Raw genomic sequence first — 11,921 nt, 5'->3', positions numbered from 1 at the left:
TACTGTTCTGTAGCACCGTCATTATCCCCTGTGTACACTGTCACGTCCAGTCATGGTGGCTCTCGTTCAAAGGCTTGGTTATAGCCACGAGTTTTTCTTGCACCCTGATTTCCTGGCTGACCTTTTATTTGTAACAAATTTAGTATTATATTTTTGCTACATTTTCATGATGCTTGTACGGGTTTCCATTCGATTGTACACATTGTGTTCGAGCTCGCGAGGCTTGCATTTCCTATTTAATTAAGTGTTTGTAATTTGTTAAAACCCTGGGATTCTATTTCCGTGTATTAATTTTGAGTAATCTTTTATAATTTTTCTTGTGTTTATATTGACAGATATTCCGACTCCAGGACCATTGGAAATACATTTATATACTACTTGAGTATACGCGCTCTTAAGATCGCGCTTGTTACATTTGTTGTGGTACCAAATGTACCCTTATATTTAGCATACTTATGAAAAGCATTATTTTGGTGTAATATAATTTTTGTAACTGCATACTAATGTTTAGGGTATGCCGTCGATATTTTGTATTGTTATATTAGACATCACCTTGTTCACGTGTCTAATTTGTATTTTTATTGGAAAGATTGCGTCTTGCTACCACGTAACACTTTTCTGGTTAAAAAAAAAATTTAACCTGGGTCTTATGATTATCTTATTTTGATTTTTTGCGGCTCTGGCCGATCACGTGGTTATTGTGACGTAAAATACTTATCCTGTAAACCAATCATATATCTGAATGTGAATGCATAAAGGTGTTATATAAAATAAAAGAATTGTATGGATCCTGTTATAAAGATTTTCATAATTCTTCCGCAAATTATCAGGGTATTAACGAGCCAGTTAAACCTATTGTACATTTTTTTTTCGAAACTTGCCGATGGACTCCATCTCTATTACAGAATAGAGGGAATTGTGCCTGCTTTATTGTGTGCTTGAGCGCTGGACTGGTGGTTGCTTGGTGTGATTTTAACCCAGCAGTACCCTTCAAATCTTTTACAGGAATTAAAGAAAAACACACGATTAAACAAATGATAATGATCATGGTAATATTGATTTTGATCATCTGGATAAAGGCGAGTTGGACTATGATAATGGCGATAGTGATGACGATATAAATATTTTAAACATGGCGATAGATGTAATGTAAGGAATATGCTGGCATCAGACGAAATTGACACGTCGTGGAATGATCCAAACATTTTGTCGACCGTTCAAGACTTGTACTTGGTTTGCACAATTCTGAAAATTTATCCGCCATCAAATAAACACGGGCTTTACTTCGTGAACTAATATGTGCCATATGTACATTAATAACCTGTATATCGTGCCTGCATCTGCTCAAATCAGTCATTTAGAACAATGTGGCTTGGCTGTAAAGAATAAACGGGAGCACACGGAGAAATTACCATCATATTGACGAGAATAATCGGAAGCACACGGAGAAAACCACCACAAGTTTTCTTTGATATCATAAAATTACAAAAAGAAATAATAAAGAATTAAAATAAAAACAAAAAAAATACAAACATTCTTCTAGGTTGTGATCTTCTCTTTGATGTGCAAAGTTAGAGTTCTAGTACAAGCCAGATTTTGTTTTTGTATTTTGTCCTTTTTTATTTTTAATTTTTTATTATTTCTTTTTGTAATTTTATGATATCAAAGAAAACTTGTGGTGGTTTTCTCCGTGTGCTTCCGTATATTCTTGTAATATTATGGTGGTTTTCTCCGTGTACTCCCGTTTATTCTTTACAATATTTTGATGGTTTTCTCCGAGTGCTTCTGATTATTCCTGACTAGACATCTGATGGTTTTCTCCGAGTGCTTCTAATTATTCCTGATTCGAAATCTTATGGTTTTCTCCGATTATTTCTTTTTGTAATTTTATGATATCAAAGAAAACTTGTGGTGGTTTTCTCCGTGTGCTTCCGATTATTCTTGTCAATATTATGGTGGTTTTCTCCGTGTGCTCCCGTTTATTCTTGACAATATTTTGATGGTTTTCTCCGAGTGCTTCTGATTATTCCTGACTAGACATCTGATGGTTTTCTCCGAGTGCTTCTGATTATTCCTGACTCGAAATCTTATGGTTTTCTCCGAAAGCTTCTGGTTACAGATGAGAAATTGATCTCTGCATGAAGGATTTTTTTACTTAATGAGGCATGTCATTTTATTCAAGGCTACATATAATTAGTGAATTTCTGCTACTTAATCAACACTTGTAATATTTAATCAGGTGGAAATTAAAAAAATATCATTACTCAGTCAAATAATAATCTCTGAGAAATCTAAGAAGCACTAACAGGAAGGACGAACTTCCATCTCTTTGGAGTCTAGCGAAGCCATCCTTCTTTGGTGATCGTTAGTGAGCATCCCGTATCCAGCATAAAAGCACTAAATAATATTTACCTGCAAGTAACATGTGGCGACATCTGATGTTTAAAAGCAGAACTACTTTCATCAATTTACTTTGCATTAGATAACTTAATTCTCGCTGATGAAATAATTAAAAAATTCTATTTAAGTAATATATCTAATTTTAAACTCTTAGTTTGCATCTGGCATTAGTCTCAGTAACTAATATGAATCCTGATTCGGGATTTGTTGCTGTATCAAAACGTCATTACTGTAGATACTGTAGCAAGGTGTTTACCTTGAGAAAGAATGCTAAACGACATGAGAGAAGCGAGTGTAATTTGGGTCCTTGTCAAAAACCATTTCATTGCAGTCAGTGTCAGAAATCCTTTGGTAGAAGATATTACTTGGATAGACATTGCAAGACTTGTACAAAAAGATAAATAAAGATAACGAAGACTGGTCTACAACATCGCGGAAGAGGAACGAAAGCGAAAAAGCTAATGCTAAAATTACTGATCTAGATCAAGATAATAATTAAAAATTTAAAACAAACGAAGGAAGTTGTAACCACATTAGAAATGAAAATATATTTACTCCAATATCTATTCATCTCCATGAAAATGTAAAAGATGGAGAACCACCTGAAGCTTACAAGGACGAAGACTTTGATGAATCATCTAAAGCGGGCATGATTGAAGATTGTGGTGGCACATGTGAGGCTGACATGATTGAGTACTGTACTGAAGCACCCAAAGCAGGCAAGATCGAAGACTGTGATGGCGGTATGAGACTAAAACGATGGAAACGACGTAATAAAATAAATTATCCTGATCAAGTTTGTGACGCTGACATGATTGAAGACTGTCGTGAAACATTAGAAGCTGGCATGAACGAAGACTGTGCTGACACATCTAAGGCTGATATGATTGAGTACTGTGCTAAAGCACCAAAAGCATGCAAGAGCGAAGACTGTGATGGTAGCTTGAGACCAAAACGATGGAAACGTCGTAATAAAATATATTATCCTGATCAAGCTTGTGATAATCACTGGCAAGATGACGAAACTGACCTCGTGGCGTTTGTTGAAACGATAGACACCAGAGATAATAATATTTATTATAAACATGCAAGGATGATGAACGCAGCAGAAGAGATTGATTAGACCTCATGGGAAGAAACTAACATATTGGTCGACAGGCTACGACTACTACATGGATCGCTTTGTGCAGGAAACTATTCGAACATTAAAGAAAAATTCTTCATACTCAAAGAACTGAGGGAAGCTGGCTACATACAATAATGGCTTAAATTAAATGTAAGTTTATAAACTTGGAGATAAATTAATATATTTCTCTTTCCAGATGGTATCTACCATTTATATAAATCTGATTTCTAAATAAAACTTATAACTGAAAGGTGTAAAAAAACTTTACCACTGCCAGTCGAAATGTATACTAATAATTAATGTCAGTAATCATGCCAAGTTCGATAAGAAAAGTAATTGGAATCAGTTGGAACCAATTGAAGATGTTGCTGTTGGAGCATTTGGAGCCTTTTGAAGCATTTGGAGCCTTTCGGAGCTGTTAGAGCCATTTGGAGCATTTGGAGTATTTTTAGCATTTGGAGGCTATTGTAGCATTTGGAGCCTTTTGGAGTATTTGGAGCCATTTGGAGCTGTTGGAGCCATTTGGAGCATTTAAAGCTATGTGTTAAGCATTTGGAGTCTGTTGGAGCTCTGTTAAGAATTTGGAAGCTGTTGGAGCATTTAGAGCAATTTTGGAGCTATTGGAGCCTTTTGAAGCATTTGGAGCCTTTTGGAGCTGTTGGAGCTATTTGGAGCATTTGGAGCCTTTGGAGCATTAGGAGGCTATTGTAGCATTTTGAGCCTTTTGGAGCATTTGGAGCATTAAAAGCTGTTGGAGCCATTTTGAGCATTTGGAGCTGTCTTAAGCATTTGGAGGCTGTTGGAGCATTTGGAGCTGTTGGAGCTAAGAAGTAGTCGTTGCACATCTATGCAGGGCTAAATGTTATAATATTGCTGGGTTTTGCAAGTGATTCTGTAGTAGGATAGAAATTGTGTAATAAATATTATGTTTGTAAAAGACTTTGTGGTGTTATATTTCTCGAACCTTACACTTTTCTGGTACTTAAATTAAAGTTGTTTTGTATCGGCCAGGGATCAAACCAAGAACTTTAGTCGATCTAATCAATCAGTACATAGATTACAAATTTATTTAATGAATTTTGAACTTTTTCCCGAATCTCTAGCATTACAATTACGAATTTCCAATATGGTGGTCTTGATGTCTGATAGAATGATGGTTATAGAGGATTTAAAGTCTCTTTAATAATGTTGAACGTGGTTTATTGCAATTATTATTTTTTTCTTCATAAAATTAAACATTATTGTATCGATCGAGGATCAAACCAAGGAAAGGAGCGGATCGAATCAATATGTAAGGTAATGAGTGATTTATTTGATGAATTTTGGATTTTTTCCCGCTTTTCTAGCTACATAACTACATGATTACAAGATGGCGGCCGAATTTCAAAATGGTTGGGCACCTCCATAATAAATGATTACTGCACTGTAGCGGGTTAGAATAAAATTATTCAGATGGAAATGTACTCTATAATACAAGTACACACACAAGATGGCGTACTCCAGCAGGTGGTAGCTCCTGGTAGCATGTACTGAACATAAAATGTCGGATCCATGATGGTCGACAAGGTCAAAGTCAAATTTCAAGGTCAAGGTCAAATGTCAAGGTCAAAGTTCAAGGTCAAGGACAAATTTCAAGGTCAAGGGCAAATTTCAAGGCCAAGTTCAAGGTCAAATTTCAAATCAAAGTTCAAGGTCAAGGTCAAATAACAAGGTCAGGGTCAAAGTTCAAGGTCAAGGTCAAAGGTGTGTTGACCAGATAATTTTACTAACATGGTATCAGCACACTCTAGCAGACGAAAACAAGATGGTGATCTCCAGCGGGTGATTTCAAAATGGCGGCCGTCACGAAAAGTGCAACGGTGGTTTTAAGGATTTTTTAATTATTTAATTAGGTTGATTAATTTTTTAATGATTTTTTAATTTTTTCCTGAATCTCTAGCATTAAAATTACGGATTTTCAAGATGGCGGACATGACGTCATACAAGGTGAAGATATATATACTTTGACATAATTGGTGGGAGTCAGTCTGCCAGGAGCCACCACGGGGGGAAGGATCGGTCGCTGTTTTTTTTTTTTGCACTCGTGGGGTTCGAACCACGGACTCCGAGCTCCGTGTCGTAAATGTATTTTTTTTAAATAGTTTTATTAAAATTTTAATAATTGAATTTTTTATAATTTTTAAATTTTTTTTCGTTAATATCGGATAATAGATTTAAAGATGGCGGGAGTAACGGAAATTGCAGCGGTGACGTCATAATCCATGATGACGTCAGAGGCTTATCTGAGGCTGTAGACATGGATGCTTAAGCCTCTATGTGGACATTTCTAGCTGCTGGTATTTTTAAGGAATAAAACGGGAAATTTTTCCTCGAAACTGGTAATTTTTCCCTCGAAAACCGGAATTTTTAATTTATCAAAATTTTTGAGATTTTTTGGCGGAATTTTTTTCCCACAAAAATGTAAATTTTGGCGATTTTTGAGGAATTTTGGGCAATTTTTGCCCAAATTTGACTAGTTTTGAGGATCAAAGTTCAATGTTCCACTTGTCCCGTTACACTGTGTCGCGTTACGCTCATCCAAGTAGGCCGCCGTGACGTCACAATCCAAGATAGCGGACCGACAATCACAATCCACAGCCTGAAGCCTGTCCCAGTTCCGGCCAAACTATACTACTTAGTAGCTACTTACATTCTGGAACAAAGTAACGCAATAGAGAAGAAAAAATCATCAAACAATATATGCTTGGAACTCAGCCGATGAAGCGGTAGAGTGGCATACTCTCTCTGTTATGAATCATGAGAAGGAATGAAATCAGTCACTTCATGCACGCTGTCACTCCGCCAGCATAACACAAACGAGCCTTTTTAAAAGAGGTGTTATTTTAAGTGCTGAAAGATTCTCGCATCTGGCATCTACATATTTGTTAAAAGTTTTCGTTACCATCTCTGTGCTTCACTTGCTATGCCATCCGGAAGCCAGTTCGTGTGATGCATGTCGGCCTTCTCTTGATTCTCGTACTCGTCCACCTTGTTGATGATCCGAAGCACAAATGATGACAGTTGCTGTGAACGGAATGGAGTGGCGGCCACAGACTTTGCGGGGACCTGGGCCATTTACTTTTCAAGGGCCCTAATATCTTATCAGGATGGGCGTTACCTGGGAAGATAGAAGGTATAGCCACAAGAGAAAAGGAGGTTCGGGGGCTCAATCAAGAAAAAATTGAAAATTTAACATTTTGAAACACATTTTAAAGCTCTAACTTAAATTTAGATTATGGTTTTTCCAATTTGTCTTTAGATATTTGCAAATTATTACCTTATCAATAATACTCGGGTAAGTTTTTAAAATTGCTGAAAAGTAGGGAAGTGTTTGAAAAATTTATTTTTAAATATGCACATAAGGAAAACATGTTAATCAACTATTTAATTTTTCTTGTCCAGACTTACGTTTTGTTTATTACTGAGTTATCAGACCCAACGTTAAATAAATAAAAATGCTTACTCAGTGAACGGCAGGAATAGTGCTTCCTCACGTCTCCACCAGGTGTTGAAAAACGGAATCAGGACTGACAAAGACGACAGTGTGGCCACCAGGGCGTATCCCCAGGGTGGCCAACGACCAATGATGTAGACCATGAGCAAGCAGACTATGAACAGCTGAGTGTCGGCAGCCAAGTACCAAGTTGTGATCATGCACTGCAACACACAGCATTCACAGAATCAACATTTAGTGATTTAGAATTTTTTTACGTACCGCAAATCGGGTTATCTGTATGTTATAAGAAACTTAAAAACAGATAAAAAAAGATTCATATTCAAACAAGCAAAAAAAAATCTAAAATCAGCCTATTTCAAAACATTACGAACCTAGAAAGCACGGAAAAATCTGTGGAAGAAATAAGTAAAACAATATTATATTACAGCCGGACACAGTGGGGTGACAATGACGAGACAGTTACGACAGTACAAACAACTTCGGAAAACGCAGCCAATATACCTGGTGAAATAATTATACTTTTTTTGGATGATTTGTTTTGTTAAAGTCACAGACCTCGGGCATTAGGAAAGAAATCTGCCATGGCATGTAACAAGGAATCTTCCCAACATTTTCGTGGAATGGTTAAGGATACGATGGCAAAACTCAATCTTGTTTCATGATAATGGCAAATAATAGGTGGACTATGTGCCAGAAATTAACCATCGGAATATAGCCGTCTATTTAACTCGGTACCTAGGGTGCCTGCCATTTCTTGGAGACAAATATGTTATGAATCCCTACATTGGACATAGCAGTGAAGTGTTTTGAAATGGAGTGCAACCCAAATCCGCCAACGTCTAACACATTTCCCATCATTTGCAAATCATAGAGGCCCAGTTTTACCTCAATCAGAATCAAATCTTAATCGCCATTTTGCCAATTTGAGGAGGAGAGTTTTACAAACACTTCGTTAACGAAATACTAATTTTATTATGTTCCAACAATCTTTGCCTTCACTTGCTATTTAATGCAGCAGGGTCAAAATTCAAGACTATAATTAAGCCAAAATTGCAGTCAAATGCTTAAAAAATCATCATTATCTTCATAACAAACCGCGACCATCTTTGATGACCTTTGACGTTGACCTCAGTCTCCAAATTGCATTTCATCATCGTGGAATATAATTCCCTACTCTAGTGTTGCAATTTTCATTACGGCCACCATTTCACTGAGGGAACGTTTTTATGGCCGCTATCTTGAAAATACGTAATTAATTTATGATTTAAACAGGAAAATTTTAGAATAATAATAAAAATGTAATTAATAAAATTTTAATACAAAAATTACACTAATTTTAAACCGTCTGCCATATAAAAAATTAGTTATGTTTAAGCTAAAAATTGGGAAAAAAATTTAAAACTCTTAAAAATTAATTAATTAAATTTAAAAAATAAAAAAGAAGAGAGTTAGAACTCCGCGAGGGCAAATATGCCTTTAGATCGTTCCTCCACAAAAGCCACCTGTAGACTTACTTACCATAACTAATTCCAAGGCATATATTGCATCGGTCAGTAGGGGAGACCGGGGTAAATTGAGACAGGGGCACGTTGATACAGCTGGTGCTGAGCGGAAACGCGCATGCGCACATGGGAGACCCATCCCGTGGAGCCTTCAGTCCGTGCCTACGCTTGGTGGTATGGGTGCAACGCTATAAAAGTTATTCAAGAAAGTTGTTTTTTAAAGTGAAAAGTAAATTTTATTGTTGTTGTTTGAAGTTACATAACGTGCACGGATAAACACTTTTATTTCTGTCTTGATTCATATGTCGTTTAGCCTCTAAAAGGTAAGTTGATTCCATTATTGATAATATTGTTTAGTGGGTTCTCTCTTTCCATGTACCGGTGTTGAAATGAAATGGCGTCGTATGGGGCAAGTTGATACATTTGAAAAAGGGCAAATTGATACGGTGTATCAACTTGCCCCGCTTTTTTTTTTCGAAATACATTATAGTTTTTGTAACGTTTCCGTAATGTCACTACACTTGACGTTACCGATTAAGCTTAATAGATATTTTTGTTTCGAAAAGATATAAATAACAGCTGTTATACTTTATGTATAAAGATGCTTTTGTTTCATTGTGTAAACAAATAAATAGTGACAGTTTCGTGTACAGCAGATAAAACTCATAGCTATCGTTCTAGCCTAAGAAAATATTAGTACTTTGCATGCCATCTGTAGAGTAAAGATAAATCTACGGGCATGTATGAGGAAACGCATCAGAGGGCTCACTCAACACAGTGTCTGGTATTATATCAACATTTTTTGGCTAGTTAGTGTATGATTAGGTATATTTAGGTATTGCTTTTAATATATAGCCATGCCTACTCTCTTTCTAAAAAAAAATCACGTAAATATTTGCATGTGTATATATACATAGTTTAGCTGGTGAAGAATTGGGGAGGATCAGCTGACTTTGCAAAGGTATTTAAGGTTTTTTTTTACTTGCATAACATTATTTATTTTCAAGCAGTGTTTGTTATTGTCTGTTTACAGAATATGGTTCGGAGGTATGTCAAGAAAACCTGTCGGGGTGAAACACCACGATCTACGTTTGAAATGGCTTATGCAGACACTGAAACAGGGATGACATCACTAAGAGGAGCTGCAAAAAAATATGGAATTGATAAAATGACCCTGTCGAGATATTGCAAGAAAATAGGACAGCAACCTGATGTTGAAGTGGGGTATGCTAAACACAGGAAGGTGTTAAGTTAAGATTTAGAACTACAGCTGAAAGAATATATTCTTCACTGCTCAAAAATATATTATGGGTTGACTCCTAGAGATGTGCAAGTATTTGCTTATGACTTAGCTTTGGCTTACAACGTCGCAATTCCTGAGACTTGGACTGCATCGAAACTTGCATCAGCAGAATGGTTCACCGGGTATATGAAGAGGCATCCTATACTTTCCATCAGATATCCTGAATCAACAAGTTTGAGCCGCGCCACTAGCTTCAACAAGCACAATGTTGGAATGTTTTTCACAAACTTAAAGTTTGTATTAGATAAATACTCTCTTTCCCCTAAGGACGTGTGGAATTCCGATGAAACCGGTCTCCAGACTGTGCAGCGACCATCGAAAATTGTTGCAGAGAAAGATATGCGCCAAGTGGGAAAGGCGACATCGGCTGAAAGGGAAGCCACGGTTACCATGGCAGTTGCTGTAAATGCTGTTGGTAATTCAGTTCCGCCACTATTTATATTCCCCCGGGTCCATTTTAAAGACTATTTCATCAAAGGCGGACCTCCTGGTTGTGTGGGTACGGCATATCCGTCTGGCTGGATGACCGGGACTTCATTTTTACTTTTCATCAAGCACTTCCATAGCCATGTCAAGTCGACCAAAGAGCAGCCTTGTCTAATTATACTAGACAATCATCAATCTCATTTGTTTTTACCTGTCTTGAAATTCTGCAAAGACAATGGCATAATTATTTTGGCTTTCCCGCCTCATACATCTCACCGTCTTCAGCCACTAGACAAGTCAGTTTTTGGACCGTTTAAGAGATATTATTTTTCTGGATTTGACAACTGGATGACTAGCAACCCTGGGAAAACGTTAAAAATATACGACATTCCTTCCATTGTCACACGTGCTCTATCCCATGCATTAACTCAAATATATCATCAGGGTTTCAAAGCACTGGTATCATGCCTTACAATCCAGATATTTTTACAGATGCAGACTTTTTGCCATCGTCGGTGACAGATCGTCATTTGAGAGAAGAAAGACCTACATAAGTTGTGAACAACACGTATATTCCTCCTGAATCTCCATCTACCTCAACGAGGCCTGAATTAAGTGAAGAAAATGCTGAAACTGCGCCATCCTCAAGCAGTGTTAACCAAGAAATGCCTCGTACAGTGGTCAGTCCCGAGGTAGTACGTCCATATCCCAGAGCTGGTGAACGAAAACAGACTAGGCTTACAAACATAAGAAAGACGAATGACATCATTAATTCTTACAGACACTCCAGTGAAAGAGAGACTGGAAAATGAAACGCGGATAAAAGAAATAAAACTGCAAGAAAAATAAATAAGAGCATCAGTGAGAAAAGAAAGCCTGATGAGAAAGCAAAATAAAAACCTTCATGACGAAAAAACAGGAAAAAGTTTAAAAAGGTCTAAAAAGGAATCCAAAGAAAACCAGAAAAAAATTCTGAGGCGCCGGGACGAGGAAGATGATAGTTCATCAAATACAAATCAGAAGATTATGAAGATTCCCTATGTTTAATTTGCTTCAAACAATATACATCATCCAAACAAGGCGAGGAATGGATTCAGTGCATTTCCTGCGAAAAATGGGCTCACCTTAAATGTGGAAAGGACATTCTGGAATACACATGCATTCATTGCCAATCGGACACTCGTGTTTTGTCCGAAGACAGTGAAAGTGATTGAGTTAAAATAGTTAAATGACTGTGAAGTGATTAAATGTTTTGATAAATATTTTATTATCATTAATTATTTCTTAGTCAATATGTTTTTTCGAGAGCAACAACAAATGTGAAGAATAATTCGCAGTGCACTGCCAACATGTAAAATTTGTGTTATTAATAAAACTTCAGAACAGTAATTTTTCATTTATAGTTATGTGAACAATCATGAATCATCATTTGAATAGATTGGTTGTGGTTGTATCAATATGCCCCAATAACTGTATCAACTTGCCCCAGTGTGGGTCAAATTGAGACACTACGCATTTGCTAACTAAATGAATTTTTACCAAGTTAGTTATCATATTTCATAACTTGTAATATGCTAAATGTGTAATGGAACAACTGTTTGTACATTAATAATTTTTTTCTAATTTTCATGTTCACAAAAAAAATTATAAAAATTAAAAACAAAAAAA

At 36.5% G+C, this 11,921-nt stretch overlaps 1 protein-coding gene across 1 annotated transcript in view; it reads right to left on the bottom strand.

Annotated features, from left to right (window-relative positions):
• Positions 1-7,024: 7,024 nt before the first annotated feature.
• LOC134539889 (nose resistant to fluoxetine protein 6-like) overlaps positions 7,025-11,921 on the bottom strand; it is a 72,028-nt gene continuing 67,131 nt past the window's right edge. Inside the window, exon 4 of the mRNA XM_063382238.1 lies at positions 7,025-7,222. Within this exon, the coding sequence (XP_063238308.1) occupies positions 7,025-7,222 (198 nt within the window). The remainder of the gene's footprint in view (positions 7,223-11,921) is intronic.

Source organism: Bacillus rossius, chromosome 16, assembly GCF_032445375.1.
Source record: "Bacillus rossius redtenbacheri isolate Brsri chromosome 16, Brsri_v3, whole genome shotgun sequence".
Classification (NCBI taxonomy): domain Eukaryota; kingdom Metazoa; phylum Arthropoda; class Insecta; order Phasmatodea; family Bacillidae; genus Bacillus; species Bacillus rossius.
The sequence above is the reverse complement of the archived record's forward strand: the minus strand, read 5'-3'. Positions and strand labels throughout refer to the sequence as shown.